Source organism: Achroia grisella, unplaced genomic scaffold, assembly GCF_030625045.1.
Source record: "Achroia grisella isolate CSIRO2021 unplaced genomic scaffold, CSIRO_AGI_Agris_v1 utg461, whole genome shotgun sequence".
NCBI classification, from domain to species: Eukaryota; Metazoa; Arthropoda; class Insecta; order Lepidoptera; family Pyralidae; genus Achroia; species Achroia grisella.
The window spans coordinates 3,042,975-3,064,679 of record NW_026712871.1 but is presented as its reverse complement, the minus strand read 5'-3'; the positions used below and the strand labels follow the sequence as shown (position 1 = coordinate 3,064,679).

Sequence of the window (21,705 nt, the reverse complement as noted above, 5' to 3'; positions counted from 1 at the left end):
GAACCTTAGGTCGGTGATACCGAGCTGGGCCAAGGATATCTTGGCCTTCGCCTCGGTGAGCACCGACCCGTAGGTGACGCCCCTCTCCTCGGCTCCCGGCCTCATGGTCAGGACGACCGCCGATGACCGAGGGGGGCGCGCTTTCACCTTCCGCGCGGAAGACTTCCGCTGCGGTTCCTCCCTGTGGCCGCCGCTTGGCGCCTTCGTTGGTCGCGCGCTGGTGGGACCTGCCTGGCTTGCGCCAGCGCCTTTGCGGTTCCCGCGCCTCACAACCGTCGCCCAGCCCTCCTTATTCGCTCCGAGGTCGACGGTTGAGAGGCACGTACTCCGCTGGGCTCCCGAACCCTATCAGCCGCTACACCGGATGATCCGGCAGCAGGCGTACTCTTGGCGGCCTTGTGAGGCCGCGTTCGCTTCGCCGAGATCCGCTCCTCCATCTCGGCGAAGCGGGTGTTCATCAATTCGCCTACTCGCCGGATGATCCGGTCTTCGACGTCCTCTGGCAGGGTTCGGGGCGTGGCGCCTTTAGGCGCTTCTGCCGTCGTCCCCGAGACCACCACCGGCGGAAGCGCAGCGGCGGTCTTCGCCGCTTCCAGCTGGCGCATGGCCTTGTGCAGGGCGGCGCGGTCTAGAGCGTTCGACTTCTTGAGGTCCTCAACTTGTCTGGCGCTTTCCCGCGCCTGCCGCTGCCATTCCTCCCTCTCCGCCTTCATTAGCTCCAGCTGTTCGGCTAATGAGGCGAAGGAACCCGCTTTTACCCGGAGGGCGACCAACTCTCGCCTCTCCTTCAGGCCCTCCTGAACCGCCGCTTTGGACAGCTGTTGAGCCTCGTCCAGCTCCACGCGCAGCCTGGCGACCTCTCTCATGAGAGCTGCTACTTCGGTGCTAGCCGACCTCTCCTTGAGGACATCGGACGCCGAACGGATGGAAGAGACGGCGTCCTTGTCCTTCACAATAGTGCCCTTCAGGTTGCCGGACTTTTTTATGGCGGCGAGTACCAGAAGGGCACTGTCCTCTATTTTAGCGGCCAGTTCATCGGCGCGCAACGACTCGTCCATGGATGACCGGTGGACGGCAGTCCTCGACGCGGAGACGGACCTGGAGGATCGGCCGAGGCCGAACCCTCTGTCTCCATGCGGGAGGCTGGCCTGCGCTTACCCTTCCCACCTATCTTCGGGGTCGCAGCCCGCTTCTCCACCTGCACCACCTCGACGTCGTCGTCGGAGTCAAGGTCTTGCGACTTCTCGACGACACGCCTCTTACGCCTGAGCCTTTGGGCGACGTGCTCACCCTCGTTGGCAGTCCTCCGTCGTTACCGACAGGAGTTGAGGTCCTCCGACGCAACCGACAATCCGGACTCCGTGCACTCGGAGTCCATGCCGGCCACGTGGATCTCCAGCTCCTCAATCCCTCGTACGGCCTCGACGCACCTCATCACCTCTTCCTCCCACTCCCTCCTACGACTGAGCGTGTCCCCCCCAGAAGACGCGGGACAGCCCACCCCCGGCAAATCCGGTGCGGTGGGGGAGGATTCTCCGGCCGCAGAGCGACCGGTACCTCCCTGGGGTACTTTATTTTTGCGTTCAGCCATTCATTTTTATTCCTTTTTACGGGTGTGGTCCCGGACTCCTGCCAACAGCGAAACGGAAAAAGAAAGAAAGAAACCAAAAAAGACAGAAAAGACAAAAGACAGACAAAGACAGAGAAAAACCAAAGACAAACTAAAACCAAAATAAATTAAAACAAAAACAAAAGGGGAGAAAAAACAAACCAAAACAAAAGAAGAAACAAACAAAACGAAGACTAAAACAAGAAGTTGGGCGGGTTCCTGACTCCGGGATCCTCGACTTTTGTCGAGGCATAGGAATCCGCAACCCGCCCAACCTGCCGGGCTACTGGCCGACATAGTAGCCGTATCCCGAAGGAACGACTACTATCCCGCCCGGGGCGTACCAGAACCAAACCATTGCTCGGCCACCGTTCCCCGCGGACGTATCCACGAGGATGGGGAAGCCTCCCAATGGCAGGCCCATACTAGGAGGTTGCCCGACCCACGCCCCAACCTAACCTAACCTAACCTAACCTAACCTAACCTAACCTAACCTAACCTAACCTAACCTAACCTAACCTAACCTAACCTAACCTAACCTAACCTAACCTAACCTAACCTAACCTAACCTAACCTAACCTAACCTAACCTAACCTAACCTAACCTAACCTAACCTAACCTAACCTAACCTAACCTAACCTAACCTAACCTAACCGGAGGTTATAGTTGTAGCCCATTACATATATATTGAGTGATCAGAATCAAACTTCATCGCCTTTTACTTTTGTCTGCGCGCCATCTGTTGTCCGGTTGATTAACTTCCTTCCCATTTGTGGTTTTAAGCGCCATCTATTGTGCAATAGCCGTCCTTTATCTGTATTTGCTAGTCTGGTTTGACAATTAGTCAGTTGTTGTTGTTTGATATATAGCGCTATAGGTGGCGCTATAGTGACGATGATGATTCGTCCGTGTACAATTGTTATTATTTGATATTAATTGTAATATTGATTTATTACTGCAATGAACTATGCCGTTAGTGGCAATGTATATTGTAGTGGTGTTAATAATAATTCTTTGCACACACACTACCTACGATTACCTCTTTCTATGCGGAGTATACTTATTTAATAATAATAGACAATTGACAATTATTGGCACTGTGAAACTGAAGTTTTCCTTAGTGGAATAGAATTACCTCTATATGCTTGGAGTATCGATAGATTATGATGTATACAGTTGTTAATAAAGTTAATAACGTCTAAGACAGGGATAAATAAGGGAATGAATTACACGCTGAATGAGTTCACGCGGTGAACCCACTAAGTTACTACAAATTGTGTGTGACGAATGAAATTGAGTGTTAACACTACGCTCACACAGATGGCGCTAATGGTAATTTGCCATGAAGTCATCACAGTATGTAGTACTATACAAATGATTATATATAGTGTTTCTGTTGTGCATTATTATTGTATGCTTTAATAAAGGAAGTCTTATGAGCTCGACCACAAGTGTAAGAAGCACTGATTATGATGGACGACTGAGGCTTTAGAATGCACCGACCTCCGTACTAGATGGCGCTATTTACAATATTCGTAATAAACCTTACATTGGGTTACTGCATTGGAACTTAAAAAAAAAAAAAAAAAAAAAAAAAAAAAAACACACACAATATACAATTAAATTAATAAATATTTCTGGGTATCTTTTAAATCTGATAGACTCAATCTATATTTATTTATAATGTTCGTTCTGATTGTAATTTACATGCGTTCCATTCCTCTTCATCCATCTTCATCCGTTCTTGCTTGCTTCGGCCGTTGTCTGACATATTCTACGTGGACCTTCGCTTCACCATCTACTGTCTTCGGCGAGTTACTTTAATCATTCCTTGCCATAACTGATGCGGCCCTCTGATCGCTTTCAGCGTGTGGCGAATCTACGGATAGCGCGCGGCACACCGTTGCCTAGCGACACATGAGGGAGAGAAATAACAATCCTGTCACAGCGGACCGAATCCCTTCTTTTCTTGTATAATTTCTATTTATATTATTATTATTATCATTCACAACTGTAAATACTATAAGACTATATATATATTACTATTTATATATACATACACAGCCACGACAGTCATCTCTTTTCCTGCTGCTGCCTCTACCAGACGAACACTGGATACATAAGTAAGTAATAGCGGCCCTATAATATCCGCTAAAAGCGTAACCGCATATTATTGACCATAGACCCAGGTAATTACGTATTTCGAACATCAGCGAAGGATAACCTGCTCTACTACTACAGTACACAGTAAGCAGAACGTCAGAATGGTTGAGGAATTCGTCTTACCAATAGTAAGACGAATTCCTCAACCATAAATTGTTTCCGCTTTCTTCTTATGACATATTTGACAGGAATAATATATATATATATATTTTTTATTTTATAACTTTTAGCAACAAGTATTTCTAAGTGATGGTAACGTACTTCAGTACGTACAGCTGTCCTACTATTTACTATTAAGTTTTCGCCTGCTTGATAAAACAGCTACTAATAATGTAAACGATGACTCGTGTGCTACACTACTACCAGACAGAACAGTGGTGGTTAGTAAAGGCCACAAAGATGGCCGCACCACCATATCATAGTTAGTACTTGTGGCGTGTCGTAAAATGCTAGTTGAACTTTTAGCTGATTTTTTGACTAGGGAGGAAAATATTCAATTACAATTTGGCATAATTAATAATCATCCTAGTAGTTCTTTCGATAATTATTCTAAAATAAATTCTAAAATGAAAAATTCATCACATTCTAGTACATTTTCTTTGAGTGACAATGTTGACAATACGCATGACAATACATGAAAATGTCTTTATTGTCAAAATAGAAATATATAAAAAAAAAAAAAAAAAAAAAAAAAAAAAAAAAAAAAAAAAAAAAAAAAATTCTTTCTGTCACACCTCAAAAGAGGTTTGAGTGGTGTAAAAATGAAAAAGTTTGTAACAGATGCCTTAAGAAAGGTTTACATAGATATAAATATTGTACTAGAGGGGATTTATGTAATATTTCTGGGTGTAAATATAAGCATCATAAACTTTTACATTTTTTGTCGGGTGTGTCGGGGTCCTCTGTCAGTAATAATTATGTTACTATAGAGGATATATCTCAGGAGGACCAACCACGAGCGCACATTTCCATGAATTCCGCAGTTCGTCCTCCGATAATGACAACCGATAAAAACGTTAACGAGACAGTTGCTCATACGTTCATTGGTCAGACTGTCAATGAATATAAGACTTTACGGCCATTGTTAAAAGTTGTGGCGGTTACAGTAAGTGGCCCTAAGGGTAGTGTCGACACATTTGCTCTTTTGGACGATGGGTCGACTTCTACCTTTATTGATTCTAAGATTTCTCGCGCTATAAGGGTATCTGGACCGAAGGCTAGCCTCAAGGTTGAATGCATTGAGGGGCTCTCAAAACTGTCTGAAGTAGAGTTTGTCGACATATGTATTAAAGGGCGCAATTCTGGTGGTGATCCTTTTAAACTACGTAGAGTGCGTTCCATTGCCAGATTGGGTGTCTCACGACAGACGTTACGTGCAACTGACTTAGAAAGGTTTTCTCATTTGTCAGATTTGAAAAATATTATTTCTTATGAAAATGTGCAACCAACTCTTATTATAGGTATTGATAATTGGTTTTTATCCCTTCCTTCACAAGTTCGAGAGAATGGTCCCTCTGAACCCGTGGCATACTTAACTAAATTGGGTTGGGTCATTTTTGGTTTTTCACATTCGTCAAATAATGTACCAGGGACGGATTCAGAAGTTAATGTAAATTATTATGTAACAACTTCTGACACTTTAGAAATAGACAAATTGAATAAAAATAATTTTAAATTAGACCCGACAGGAATAGGTACTAAAATGTCTACCTCTTCCGCAGACACGCGAGCGATTTCTATTTTATTAAATTCGGCACAACTGGCAGCCGTAACCAAACTACGAGGTCGGCAGCTTCAAGAAGCCTCACACATTTACCTTCTTCAACAACTGAAGAGATGCTAGAGCCAGGTATCTTCATGCACCGAAGAGCTAGCAGCAATATGCTACTGTGGCCTGCCAACATCTCGAGGTATTAAAATAGATGTTGCAATATTGAGTCGTTGCGAGAAGAGGGACACTATTACAAAATTATTTGGGATAACTGCACAGCCTTCTTGAGTACTGTGAGAGTTCCTGAGACATTGAGTAAGCTATACGGTGCGAGTATTTTAGATGCAGCAAGCAATCACAACACTCGTTTATGCATTATTCCTTCTGTAACACCGTTTATGAGTGGCACTTGAAAACGCCTTGTCAGAAATGTTAAGTGCGCCATGAAGTCATCATTGCATTTACGCTACGAGTTTTTGAAGGGATGCTGACAAGTATTATTATTGTAGATGCAGAAGTCTTAGCCAATTCACGTCCCTTGACCCATGTCTCTGATGTTCCCTTGTGCACGCTGGTTTTAAGAACATTAAAATTAATACCAATATCAAGGACTGATAGAAATGCCCAGTCTCCTACGCGTCGTCGACGTCGGTCGGTTCTAATTTTAGAGAGCAACCTTCCTCGAGGTAGCTGACTTAAAGGCAGAGTTTCGGCGGTCCACACTGGCAACGATGGCGGTCCACCCTGGCAAGTCTCATCGATGTCAAACCACTGACGGAACACTGCGTTGAGCTCCCAAGAAGCTGGTGCGGTTGCCCATCAGCTAAATTGGGGAGGATGTTGCCGATGGCAACCTTTTTGATAGTTTTTATGTTTTTTATATATATTTGAATTTTATATTTTGACGTTCTGTTTTTATATACCGTTTGTTTTCTTATGCCATATTGTCTTTATATTTTTGCTAGCGAGCTGATTACAGCTATTTTACCTCACCTAAGAACGTGTCTCATTTTTAACCAGCCTTAATACAGTCCATCCTTCCTTCCGTAACACTAGTTGTAAACCTTTGTTAGTAAAATGAAATAATAAAATATGTTTATATTGCAAAAAAATATTTATTTAACATTAACTTAAAATTAACTTTAACAAATTGTCAGACGCGTTTACAATCTAGCCTGGATCCAGGAGAGGAAGGAGGTGACGCGGGCGAAACCGGCGGGGAAGCCACGCTGGCAGCCGGAGGCGGAACCGAAAGACACCACACCGATCTGAGGAAAATTAAAATTACAGCGTTAATAATTGGAATTGCTATAAACATTACGTGTTACGGACTTCAGTAACACCTGGGACATAGACACCGTAGTCCTTTGAGAAAACCTCAACGCTCAACGCCATAACCTCTGATCTACGTGAACATTTACATTTGTAAGTAAATACTTAATCATAGGTAGAGTGCAATAAAATAGATGTAAGCTCAAATATACATGTATATTTGAGCGTTACAATTATGTTCATCAACTCTCTACTAATATATTTCAAATAAATAATTGTGGCACTGACCAGGGTGCGCTGGCTTCCGTTCCAGAGCCACAGAGGACCGCCGGAGTCTCCGCCGCATGTGCTCTGTCCGTTGGCGCCGCTCACACACAGAGTGGAGCTGATGACAACGCTGGTGCCGTAGGTGGAGGCGCAAACTGCGTTGGTGATCACCTGCAGCTGCACGTGGCTCAGGAACTGGTTGTTGCCGATACCGGTGTCTGAAATTGTCATCATTATAAATTACCAGCGAAGGCTGAGAGAACTAAATAGGAAACTAAAGAGTTTCCCGCTGAAGAGCAACAAGCAAGATCATGTTAGTTCTCTGAGAATAATATAGATGGGTATATAAATAATAGTAAACTAATGCTCACTGTCGGATGTGCGTCCGAAGCCGGCGGCCCACGCCCAGCTGCCGGCGAAGTTGTTGTTGGCCAAAGTGGTGGGCAGGTTCACGGGCTGGATGTTGTCTGCAAGCGAACAGGTGATGAAGAATTATACGATGACAAAATATTATTGATGGTTGCAAATTTCGGTCACAATACTCCACTATAATAAGATACTGTAGGTTATTGAGGAGTCGATTTAGTTATAGTTATCATTGACTTGGACTTGAAACCTCCAAATTAACTCATGTGAAGTTAATTATACTAATGTTGAATGCTGTCCAGATGCTTCGGGCGAAATCACAAGTAAACTATTCAGACAATATCCAATATTTGACTGTTACTATATTATTGTACAAGAACTATTAAGTTATTCTCAATATTAGCGAAGGCAATAAGGCTACTCACTGGTGTAGGCGACCCAGTTGAGGTTGATGATGGCGATGTCATTGTTGAGGTTGTTGGTGTTGTAGTTGGCGTGCACGGCCACTGAGGAGCTGGTGATGCGGGTGCCGCCGGAGAACAGCAGCAGGGAGCCCAGCACCACGGTCAGCTGGCGCGCGTTCTGGCGGCCGTCGAACCAGCAGTGGGCGGCGGTCACGGCGCGCGTGTTGGACAGCAGCGAGGAGCCGCACACAGAGGTGCCACCGGATTGGAGAGTGATCAGCAGGCCACCCTGGGTGAAATAGAAAATATTTCATGATTAGTCTCAATAATACAATACATTTGAAATTATAGGAAACGGAGGTGTAACACCCCTTACTTCAGGAATATGCAACAGGTGACTGATGTGGACTAGAAGTAGTAAAATAAAAACAAAATCTCAGTTGGAATACTGATTGTTTTTTTTATACTCGAAGGTGGCAATAGGGTTATCGCCAGCATCCTGGTTATTGCAACCAAATGGGTGCAGTAAGTTGATTTAACCAGGAGTGTCTCAGGGTAATAGGTCCCTTATTAAATATAAAAATTAACAACTGAGACACTTTGAAATATTTAAATATTATAATAATCACGAATATTCGAACTATAAAATTTACTTGGAATAAAGTATGTATTGTCACTCACCAGATGGGGGTGGTCTCCGAGGGCGGCGGGGGAGCCCCCGACGATCCTGGAGCCGTCGAAGTCGCCGGCCTCCTCGCTCCTCTTGATGGCGGCCGCCAGAGGGATGCCCACGTTCTCGTGGTAGTACAGACCGATCGGCTCCTCGGCCACCACCGCTCCCACCAGCGCTACCAGCAATAACAGTTTCATCTTCAGGCAGGGAAGTAACAACGTTATATGATGCGATCGATTCTACGACCGAATTTTATATATTTTTGGACGTGAATCCATGAAATCTTTTTAATCTGTTTGATTAAACGATTACAGCTGAATTTAGACCAAGATGTTAGATTAGCGGCGCATTGTTGGGACATACGTACATAATGTAATTAGTTGTGATGATAATTAATTAAAGGCCAGCGCACAATATCAACACCTGACTGATTATTTAAGTTGTGTACAATTGTGAACTATTGAGCACGTCCAACTCTTTGGACGCCACTTTGACCTTCGAGCTACAGAAGTGAACTGTGCTAGAGATGTTGACTGAGGCTGCTATCTCTCCGGTATTCATGGCAAGAGTTCAGCAGTGTGTGAGACACACTAAAAGATCATCAGTCGAGTAATTACGGCGAGAGCCATATTGGCGATCCCTCAATAAATCGTGATCGTCTAGTTATTTAAGGAGTTATGTTTACATGCTCCATCACCTTCATCACCACCAGAGATGCGATAGCGATTGGCCTGTAGTTCGATGTGTTTGATTTGTCATCTTTTGTTTTTTTTTGGGACAGGGTGCAGAAATTAGCAAATTGTCCAGAGAATGACATGTGTGGAATGAAATTTATTTTCATATCTACCTCTTTGTTACTTCGTTACTCAAACACCATATTATATGTAAGAAAAAATAACTGTCACAAAATATCTGTATGACAAATTTCAAAAATTGAAATATGAAAGAAAGTAGTGCTGGAGAAAATTTGACGTGTTGTACTGAGCGAAGAGACAACGGAAAGCAAACAAACTAAAAGTATTGAGACGACAAATACAAGAAGCCAACTATCAGCATACGTATTGCTACTGGATATCACGGAAATTCGGACGCAAAAACCAATGAATATTTTAAAATACATCGTGAGAGAGCGACAACCGAACGAAGGATATCGACGGCCCCAAGCCCGTCCACCGCCGATGGACGCCAGAGAAGTGTCGAGGCGTCGAGGCGTCGAGGCGAGCCCCTGATTTCAGCATCCTACTTCAGCGCTACACGGTCCGTACCTGCCCATCAGCTATACCCGTTCCCTGAAGACCATTCAATTAGCCTTAGAGTAACCGCTAGGTTAGAATAGACTGATTCATTTGTTATTATTTGTGCTGAAACTTTGTTATAAAATTGTATGCCATGCATGCATGTGGTACGACGTACGTAAGGACGACTGACTAAGTTACTTCGGGCAGCTTCGGCAAGCGACCAACAGGAACCACTTCTAGAAGGAGATCGTCGCAGTCGTTCTCCAACTTTGCTGGCGAAGTCAAATATGGCTGTATAGATTTCTCCACAGGTACATGATGGGCTTTATCAGGATTGTATTATGTGTATTACAATTAAATTATATAAATACATTTCATATCAAACGTTTTATCTAATTTAATGTTGTAGGAGACAACCAATTGACATATTGAGTTGCGTGCTGCATGTATATATTGAAACGTATAGAGGCAGCGGTAGGTGTAGTTGGACTGTAGTTGGCGTGTGTTAGGACGGCAGGGTTACCTACAGGCTACAGGTACAACTTATTAACTAGTTGGATGTCTTGAATCGGTTTGGTTGTAGGTTCTTGTTCCGTGTGCACCAATCTTTATGAGTTTATCATTTTCCTGAATAGGATTTACTGTAGTGTTATCGACGTCTGGTTTTTTCGATACCTACAGAATGTGAAATGTTTTGATATTATCACATGTAGCTCGATAAGGAGACTAAAAATACAAATATAATATTATATTTAGACATTGTCCTGCTGGTAATTATGTATTTGTGTTGTGTATATGTATTTATTTTATCAGAGACTCGTTACAGTAGCGGCAGACATTGTAACAGTGGCCCGACCAGGCCTAAACAAATACAGAACAGTTCAATAGAAACATGACAATATTCAACAATGTACATTTTTGTTTTAATTTATTTAAATTATTTTTTCGTTTAAAGTTTTGAAGTTGACACAGAAGTATATATAAGATTTTAAAAGTATTTAGATAATGATTAAGACGGCGTGGTTAATTTAATTGACTTATATAACAGGAGGCAATTCTAGATTATAATTTTGAAAAATGTCATTTTTCTATTTAATCGACGAAATGTTAACCAGAAAAAAGTTTGAATAGAAAAACATATATTAAATTAATTCAAGGTAATATCAAGAATGTATTTACTCAGGTAGCTCCATAGTCCATACAATACATACATGTTTGTTATGTTTATTTATTTTTACTTATTTGCTTGTCCAGTTCAAGAAAAAGTTTCTAAAGAAGAACTGGCAAAGTAATTTTAGATACTATATATATTGTTTAAAAATAAATATATACAATTTAGTAATTATGTACATGTGTACATATTTTTTTAATATATAAATACTGTTAAGGTGTAACAATAGATATAGTATTTTAGTTTGTCTGTGTGCGACTGTGTATAGGTCTGTGGGGTGGGTGCAGCCAACGATGGTCGTAATTAAAGATGCAATATGTAAAAGTAATAGTATATTATAAAAATATATATCGTAACAAACTGTATGAAAGCAAGAGCAATACAAGGAATAGATAAAAAGGGAATAAATAACAAAACCATAGCAACCGATATAAAATATAAATATTTAAAAATAAGGAACAGTCGTACCGGCCAGCGGCCCGAATGTAAGGAGTCCTGTACATTGTCCATTACCTCGACTACGGCTCGGGCAAAAACTGTGTGCACGCAGTGATTATTGTCTTATTTTTAAAATAATATTTGATATATATTTGTTATAGGGCGTTACTTGGTGTTTGTGTCTGCTCTGTACACACCCACTTAGTTGTCAAATATGTCATATAATAAATAATAATAAAATACTTTCTATTATATAATTATGTGGTGTAGTTGCGATGGTGAAAGTAATGCATCTAAAACTGTATGTAAAAAAAAAATGACACGTAACGCGTCAACCCTTCATTCATAAAATCAAAGAAATAATTACTGGGATCTACCGCAAGTGAAGTAAGAATGAAAAACAAAACACACGGAATGAAAGTAAAATGTTTATTGTTGTTTTAGCTGTATCGTTGTATTTACTTATTAAAACTTGCACATATATAGAAATAAAAGGTGCACACGTGGCGGATGTAGCACTTTATAGTTTATCTGTCAGTCAACCGTAGAGCCACTAGTGATCTACATATACATATCCCATCAAAAACATAAATGTGAAATGATAGCCGAGTTTAATATTATGATATATACCTTGATTGTTGACTTCTACGACAAAAGAGATGAGATCTAAATGGGTGCCAAGTTCAATGATCTGTCCTGAAATGTATTTATAACAATATAAAATATCATTTCTTCTTATAACTTAGGATAATATACTGTAGCCTAAGGTCTAACTTGGCCAGTTCTCATATACCAATTATTACTTTCGATTGCTAGTTACTATTAATATTAAAATAGGAACCGACAACTAACATGTTTAGAACTTGCGAAGGCTACAGTATATTTCGTATATGAAAACTAGCCAAGTTAGACCTTAGGCTACAGTATATTATCCTAAGTTATAAGAAGAAATGATATTTTATATTGTTATAAATACATTTCAGGACAGATCATTGAACTTGGCACCCATTTAGATCTCATCTCTTTTGTCGTAGAAGTCAACAATCAAGGTATATATCATAATATTAAACTCGGCTATCATTTCACATTTATGTTTTTGATGGGATATCATTACTTTTTGTACATAAATTAAACGAGGTACTTAATTATAACTAAATTAATACCAAATTATTTTTGATAAATTACTGTATTTTCGTATATTTACGGGGTATAATTGTCTTTTTTTGTGTTATTTTCTATATTTTCTTGTAACTTTTAAATGTTCAAGTGCATTGCCAATTCAGTATCAGGAATTTTTGGGCAAATCGGGGCGGTATAACGTCCACAAATGGTTGTACTCTACAATAGAGCTCTCGTGACTTGGATCAAAATTGTTAAGACGTACTCCATCTAAGGTTTTAACTCTGAAGAGTCCAACGTAAACCTGCCCTTTATTAAATATAGAGGAGGCTATGTTGAGAAGAGGACTGCCAAAACTAAGGCCTTGTGATTTGTGGATAGTAATAGCATATGTTAAGCAAATACGGAATTCTTCTCTGTCAACATATACATTATTTAATATCTGAAACTTGGTATTGACACATTATAGTTCGTAAAGACGATTATGTAACAAATTGACTGTTATCTATTGAATTCTCAAGAAAACAATTTGTTACCAATAAGTTCTCATTCTCGAGTTAACTGTACATTCCTACTTATAACTATACTAAAATTGTTATTAATTTTTGGTTTAAACTATTGTCTATACCATACGTATTTACTAAAATAATGTAATAATAATATAATCACAAATATATAAGTATAATTTAAGAAAGCTATAAATTTCGTAGCATAAATCGCAACCTTATAGGTTAGATATCCAGAAACAAAACATTGAGTTTTATCGCACCGCTCCCACACGGCGCCGCCGCGGCGCCCTATACCGAAATGCCTATTATTTAATAATTATTTATAAAAATAATGATTTTACACTATTGATGTGCGCTAAATATTGAAACAATAATTAATACCAAATCTAAGTTAATAACATAATAAATACGAAATTCGACTATACTCCTAGTTATAAGTACGAGTATATTTTAGACAGAATCTAAATTATAGCAACTAGTGTTTACCGCTCAATGCAATATTTGAAGTTTGCTAGTTATCGACATTGATGTGAAGGGGTCAACGTAAATTGTTAATGATCGACGTTTTCATACAATATTACTTTCCGTCCAGTACAAGATGAGAATTTTCGCCAGGGATCAATGTCAATTGGTGGCTATCGACGTTTTCATAGAATTTTAGTATTCGTCCAGTATAAGTTGAAATAGAATCAATTAAAGTGAAAAATTGTAGTAAAATGATAACAATTTACCAGTTTCAGATTTTTTCCTTTATATTCACCTAATTACCTATCTGCATACCAAATTTGAACTTCCTAGGTCATCTGGAAGTGGGTTATAATTTTGATCTATAGTTGATCAGTGATAAAAATGACGATTTTTGGACATTAATATCTAAATAACCGTTTGAGATATGTTTATGAAATTTGGAACACATATTTATCTCGCAAGTCTCAATATATGAACCAAATTTGACAGGTTTGTGTGAAAGAGTTTTTGAGTTATGAGGGGGTCAAAAGTGGCTCCAAATGGTTCGTGTAAATATACACACGGTGCTGCAAGCCAGTTTACTTGAAACTCGGCTTGACACGCTGCCGCGTGTCTAGATACTCTTTTATCCGCATTTTGTACAAACTATACCTGCTCGAAGTAGGAAGTAGACCAAGTCCTTCTGCATCTCAAATGTTACGTACATGATTATTGATTGAGTTATCAAGTTATTAGAGAATGAAGAGGTAACAAACATAATTTTGTATTTACAATGTTAAGATTGATCAAAATAAGGGTAGGCAGAGCTGGATGTAACATATCTGATTATGTTAAATTCAACCCTCTGTAAAAAGAAATACATATTATTAATCATTACTTTTTTATCGTTTCAGCAATTGTTTTTTTTTAAGTATGGTATTAGTAGTATACTTATCCAAAACATATTATAAATTTAAGTACTTCATACTGGATTAATCTATTCCTTGTTGTATTTCATCAACTGAGGGCACACTTCGAAAAAATCAAAAGGAAATACCTATTGCCACTCATATACATTTTCCAATAAAATTTTTACTCTGAACGATATTCATTTCTTTTGAACGGCTACTAAGCGAAGCGACTGCCCCAAGGCAGATATCTACTCTACCTAATGGTTAAACCGGCACTGGGAATATAGGGGTAGACTCGACCTCTAAAACATTGAAATCATATTTACTTCTTCTCCTTGTCAAATGTTGCGTTTACAACAGCAAACGACAGTTAACAGTGCCTCTAATTACCTCAGGAATAATAGTCAGATAAAACGTATATTTGTAACTATACTTCTTTGTATATTGTGAATATTACACTTTACTTTTCGATAGTCGCCGGTTCGATTTATCGCAAGTAAAATAATATTTACTTAATAAGTTTATAATAAAGTTGTAAACAGTAGAATAAAGGGCATTTTTTATTTTAATTAATTTATTATTGTTCCGGGTGTATCTCTGCTAAGGTTGGAACGAGATGGCGCTGTGTGAATTGTCAAGGATTATTATTATTATATGTAGTTTTATCATCACATTGCTATAATGGGCCAAATGATCTAAATCCATCCTCATCATTTCAGTCCACACTAGTGTCACGACGGCCTATACTGTTAGTCTACATAAAATTTCAATATAATTATAGTCTACAAAAAAGTGGATTAATATACATAATGAACAATATACCTATAACAGGCAGCTCTATCTGTTAAAGTATGTATTGATCAGGAGTATCAATGGTAATGATATCTACCTATAAATCTAGACTAGTATTTATAGATAACATTAGTAGATACTTGTGTTATATGATTTGACATGTTACATCCGCAGCTGTAAATAGATAGTTACTTTAGATGATGCTAAAAATTATAAGTATCTATTCCGTTATATGCATTATATGTAACTAGGAGTCCGTCTTAATTTTATACGACACGAATAAATTATATGTAAATATATATATGTATAAGTAATAATAAATAAGAGAAAAATAGATAATAAATCTTATTAATATTATAAACGCAAAAGTTTGTGAGTATGGATGGATGTTTGTTACTCTCTCACGCAAAAACTACTGAACAGATTTTGATGAAACTTTACAGTAATATAGCTTATCCCATCAAAAACATAAATGTGAAATGATAGCCGAGTTTAATATTATGATATATACCTTGATTGTTGACTTCTACGACAAAAGAGATGAGATCTAAATGGGTGCCAAGTTCAATGATCTGTCCTGAAATGTATTTATAACAATATAAAATATCATTTCTTCTTATAACTTAGGATAATATACTGTAGCCTAAGGTCTAACTTGGCCAGTTCTCATATACCAATTATTACTTTCGATTGCTAGTTACTATTAATATTAAAATAGGAACCGACAACTAACATGTTTAGAACTTGCGAAGGCTACAGTATATTTCGTATATGAAAACTAGCCAAGTTAGACCTTAGGCTACAGTATATTATCCTAAGTTATAAGAAGAAATGATATTTTATATTGTTATAAATACATTTCAGGACAGATCATTGAACTTGGCACCCATTTAGATCTCATCTCTTTTGTCGTAGAAGTCAACAATCAAGGTATATATCATAATATTAAACTCGGCTATCATTTCACATTTATGTTTTTGATGGGATATCATTACTTTTTGTACATAAATTAAACGAGGTACTGATTTATAACTAAATTAATACCAAATTATTTTTGATAAATTACTGTATTTTCGTATATTTACGGGGTATAATTGTCTTTTTTTGTGTTATTTTCTATATTTTCTTGTAACTTTTAAATGTTCAAGTGCATTGCCAATTCAGTATCAGGAATTTTTGGGCAAATCGGGGCGGTATAACGTCCACAAATGGTTGTACTCTACAATAGAGCTCTCGTGACTTGGATCAAAATTGTTAAGACGTACTCCATCTAAGGTTTTAACTCTGAAGAGTCCAACGTAAACCTGCCCTTTATTAAATATAGAGGAGGCTATGTTGAGAAGAGGACTGCCAAAACTAAGGCCTTGTGATTTGTGGATAGTAATAGCATATGTTAAGCAAATACGGAATTCTTCTCTGTCAACATATACATACATTATTTAATATCTGAAACTTGGTATTGACACGTTATAGTTCGTAAAGACGATTATGTAACAAATTGACTGTTATCTATTGAATTCTCAAGAAAACAATTTGTTACCAATAAGTTCTCATTCTCGAGTTAACTGTACATTCCTACTTATAACTATACTAAAATTGTTATTAATTTTTGGTTTAAACTATTGTCTATACCATACGTATTTACTAAAATAATGTAATAATAATATAATCACAAATATATAAGTATAATTTAAGAAAGCTATAAATTTCGTAGCATAAATCGCAACCTTATAGGTTAGATATCCAGAAACAAAACATTGAGTTTTATCGCACCGCTCCCACACGGCGCCGCGGCGTCCTATACCGAAATGCCTATTATTTAATAATTATTTATAAAAATAATGATTTTACACTATTGATGTGCGCTAAATATTGAAACAATAATTAATACCAAATCTAAGTTAATAACATAATAAATACGAAATTCGACTATACTCCTAGTTATAAGTACGAGTATATTTTAGACAGAATCTAAATTATAGCAACTAGTGTTTACCGCTCAATGCAATATTTGAAGTTTGCTAGTTATCGACATTGATGTGAAGGGGTCAACGTAAATTGGTAATGATCGACGTTTTCATACAATATTACTTTCCGTCCAGTACAAAATGAGATTTTTCGCCAGGGATCAATGTCAATTGGTGGCTATCGACGTTTTCATAGAATTTTAGTATTCGTCCAGTATAAGTTGAAATAGAATCAATTAAAGTGAAAAATTGTAGTAAAATGATAACAATTTACCAGTTTCAGATTTTTTCCTTTATATTCACCTAATTACCTATCTGCATACCAAATTTGAACTTCCTAGGTCATCTGGAAGTGGGTTATAATTTTGATCTATAGTTGATCAGTGATAAAAATGACGATTTTTGGACATTAATATCTAAATAACCGTTTGAGATATGTTTATGAAATTTGGAACACATATTTATCTCGCAAGTCTCAATATATGAACCAAATTTGACAGGTTTGTGTGAAAGAGTTTTTGAGTTATGAGGGGGTCAAAAGTGGCTCCAAATGGTTCGTGTAAATATACACACGGTGCTGCAAGCCAGTTTACTTGAAACTCGGCTTGACACGCTGCCGCGTGTCTAGATACTCTTTATCCGCATTTTGTACAAACTATACCTGCTCGAAGTAGGAAGTAGACCAAGTCCTTCTGCATCTCAAATGTTACGTACATGATTATTGATTGAGTTATCAAGTTATTAGAGAATGAAGAGGTAACAAACATAATTTTGTATTTACAATGTTAAGATTGATCAAAATAAGGGTAGGCAGAGCTGGATGTAACATATCTGATTATGTTAAATTCAACCCTCTGTAAAAAGAAATACATATTATTAATCATTACTTTTTTATCGTTTCAGCAATTGTTTTTTTTTAAGTATGGTATTAGTAGTATACTTATCCAAAACATATTATAAATTTAAGTACTTCATACTGGATTAATCTATTCCTTGTTGTATTTCATCAACTGAGGGCACACTTCGAAAAAATCAAAAGGAAATACCTATTGCCACTCATATACATTTTCCAATAAAATTTTTACTCTGAACGATATTCATTTCTTTTGAACGGCTACTAAGCGAAGCGACTGCCCCAAGGCAGATATCTACTCTACCTAATGGTTAAACCGGCACTGGGAATATAGGGGTAGACTCGACCTCTAAAACATTGAAATCATATTTACTTCTTCTCCTTGTCAAATGTTGCGTTTACAACAGCAAACGACAGTTAACAGTGCCTCTGATTACCTCAGGAATAATAGTCAGATAAAACGTATATTTGTAACTATACTTCTTTGTATATTGTGAATATTACACTTTACTTTTCGATAGTCGCCGGTTCGATTTATCGCAAGTAAAATAATATTTACTTAATAAGTTTATAATAAAGTTGTAAACAGTAGAATAAAGGGCATTTTTTATTTTAATTAATTTATTATTGTTCCGGGTGTATCTCTGCTAAGGTTGGAACGAGATGGCGCTGTGTGAATTGTCAAGGATTATTATTATTATATGTAGTTTTATCATCACATTGCTATAATGGGCCAAATGATCTAAATCCATCCTCATCATTTCAGTCCACACTAGTGTCACGACGGCCTATACTGTTAGTCTACATAAAATTTCAATATAATTATAGTCTACAAAAAAGTGGATTAATATACATAATGAACAATATACCTATAACAGGCAGCTCTATCTGTTAAAGTATGTATTGATCAGGAGTATCAATGGTAATGATATCTACCTATAAATCTAGACTAGTATTTATAGATAACATTAGTAGATACTTGTGTTATATGATTTGACATGTTACATCCGCAGCTGTAAATAGATAGTTACTTTAGATGATGCTAAAAATTATAAGTATCTATTCCGTTATATGCATTATATGTAACTAGGAGTCCGTCTTAATTTTATACGACACGAATAAATTATATGTAAATATATATATGTATAAGTAATAATAAATAAGAGAAAAATAGATAATAAATCTTATTAATATTATAAACGCAAAAGTTTGTGAGTATGGATGGATGTTTGTTACTCTCTCACGCAAAAACTACTGAACAGATTTTAACGAAACTTTACAGTAATATATCTTATCCCATCAAAAACATAAATGTGAAATGATAGCCGAGTTTAATATTATGATATATACCTTGATTGTTGACTTCTACGACAAAAGAGATGAGATCTAAATGGGTGCCAAGTTCAATGATCTGTCCTGAAATGTATTTATAACAATATAAAATATCATTTCTTCTTATAACTTAGGATAATATACTGTAGCCTAAGGTCTAACTTGGCCAGTTCTCATATACCAATTATTACTTTCGATTGCTAGTTACTATTAATATTAAAATAGGAACCGACAACTAACATGTTTAGAACTTGCGAAGGCTACAGTATATTTCGTATATGAAAACTAGCCAAGTTAGACCTTAGGCTACAGTATATTATCCTAAGTTATAAGAAGAAATGATATTTTATATTGTTATAAATACATTTCAGGACAGATCATTGAACTTGGCACCCATTTAGATCTCATCTCTTTTGTCGTAGAAGTCAACAATCAAGGTATATATCATAATATTAAACTCGGCTATCATTTCACATTTATGTTTTTGATGGGATATCATTACTTTTTGTACATAAATTAAACGAGGTACTGATTTATAACTAAATTAATACCAAATTATTTTTGATAAATTACTGTATTTTCGTATATTTACGGGGTATAATTGTCTTTTTTTGTGTTATTTTCTATATTTTCTTGTAACTTTTAAATGTTCAAGTGCATTGCCAATTCAGTATCAGGAATTTTTGGGCAAATCGGGGCGGTATAACGTCCACAAATGGTTGTACTCTACAATAGAGCTCTCGTGACTTGGATCAAAATTGTTAAGACGTACTCCATCTAAGGTTTTAACTCTGAAGAGTCCAACGTAAACCTGCCCTTTATTAAATATAGAGGAGGCTATGTTGAGAAGAGGACTGCCAAAACTAAGGCCTTGTGATTTGTGGATAGTAATAGCATATGTTAAGCAAATACGGAATTCTTCTCTGTCAACATATACATACATTATTTAATATCTGAAACTTGGTATTGACACGTTATAGTTCGTAAAGACGATTATGTAACAAATTGACTGTTATCTATTGAATTCTCAAGAAAACAATTTGTTACCAATAAGTTCTCATTCTCGAGTTAACTGTACATTCCTACTTATAACTATACTAAAATTGTTATTAATTTTTGGTTTAAACTATTGTCTATACCATACGTATTTACTAAAATAATGTAATAATAATATAATCACAAATATATAAGTATAATTTAAGAAAGCTATAAATTTCGTAGCATAAATCGCAACCTTATAGGTTAGATATCCAGAAACAAAACATTGAGTTTTATCGCACCGCTCCCACACGGCGCCGCCGCGGCGCCCTATACCGAAATGCCTATTATTTAATAATTATTTATAAAAATAATGATTTTACACTATTGATGTGCGCTAAATATTGAAACAATAATTAATACCAAATCTAAGTTAATAACATAATAAATACGAAATTCGACTATACTCCTAGTTATAAGTACGAGTATATTTTAGACAGAATCTAAATTATAGCAACTAGTGTTTACCGCTCAATGCAATATTTGAAGTTTGCTAGTTATCGACATTGATGTGAAGGGGTCAACGTAAATTGGTAATGATCGACGTTTTCATACAATATTACTTTCCGTCCAGTACAAGATGAGAATTTTCGCCAGGGATCAATGTCAATTGGTGGCTATCGACGTTTTCATAGAATTTTAGTATTCGTCCAGTATAAGTTGAAATAGAATCAATTAAAGTGAAAAATTGTAGTAAAATGATAACAATTTACCAGTTTCAGATTTTTTCCTTTATATTCACCTAATTACCTATCTGCATACCAAATTTGAACTTCCTAGGTCATCTGGAAGTGGGTTATAATTTTGATCTATAGTTGATCAGTGATAAAAATGACGATTTTTGGACATTAATATCTAAATAACCGTTTGAGATATGTTTATGAAATTTGGAACACATATTTATCTCGCAAGTCTCAATATATGAACCAAATTTGACAGGTTTGTGTGAAAGAGTTTTTGAGTTATGAGGGGGTCAAAAGTGGCTCCAAATGGTTCGTGTAAATATACACACGGTGCTGCAAGCCAGTTTACTTGAAACTCGGCTTGACACGCTGCCGCGTGTCTAGATACATTTATTTATTTTGGCTGCTTCGTTTTATTTCACGGCCCCGCACGGTGCACTGAAATAACAGTCTTTGGTTCAGATTAAATATATCTATATATTAAAATGTTCCATAAATATATTTAATACTACGTGTATTATATTAAATAAATATATAAGATACACACTGTTACACACACACACACACACACCTCGTTTTATAGTTCCTTTCTTATTTAAACCATATATTTTTAATTTTCAATTTTTGACGTATATATATTTGTACATTATTCTTCTGTCGCTGTGTCAAATGTGTATACTAAATATATAATTATAATATCGGTAAGTTATTTATTTATTTCACCCTACCATATTCACTGCCG

General features: G+C 37.1%; 1 protein-coding gene across 1 annotated transcript; it reads right to left on the bottom strand.

The window, feature by feature from the left end:
• Positions 1 to 6,607: 6,607 nt before the first annotated feature.
• On the bottom strand, positions 6,608 to 8,735 carry LOC131845363 (collagenase-like). The gene is made up of 5 exons (XM_059194417.1): positions 8,474 to 8,735; positions 7,814 to 8,081; positions 7,394 to 7,489; positions 7,044 to 7,240; positions 6,608 to 6,751 (listed from the first exon to the last, which is right to left on the bottom strand). The coding sequence occupies exons 1-5, from the start codon at positions 8,660 to 8,662 to the stop codon at positions 6,647 to 6,649; spliced, it is 855 nt and encodes a 284-aa protein (XP_059050400.1). The 5' UTR covers positions 8,663 to 8,735; the 3' UTR covers positions 6,608 to 6,646.
• Positions 8,736 to 21,705: the final 12,970 nt, after the last annotated feature.

What these genes read in the sequence shown, in the direction of transcription:
- LOC131845363 (XM_059194417.1), bottom strand. Translation starts at nt 8,662, where the DNA reads ATGAAACTGTTATTGCTGGTAGCGCTGGTGGGAGCGGTGGTGGCCGAG. An exon ending in CAACTGGGTCGCCTACACCA is followed by an intron (nt 7,490 to 7,813) that starts GTGAGTAGCCTT and finishes GTTCGCTTGCAG; the next exon opens with ACAACATCCAGCCCGTGAAC. An exon ending in CTTCGGACGCACATCCGACA is followed by an intron (nt 7,241 to 7,393) that starts GTGAGCATTAGT and finishes TGACAATTTCAG; the next exon opens with ACACCGGTATCGGCAACAAC.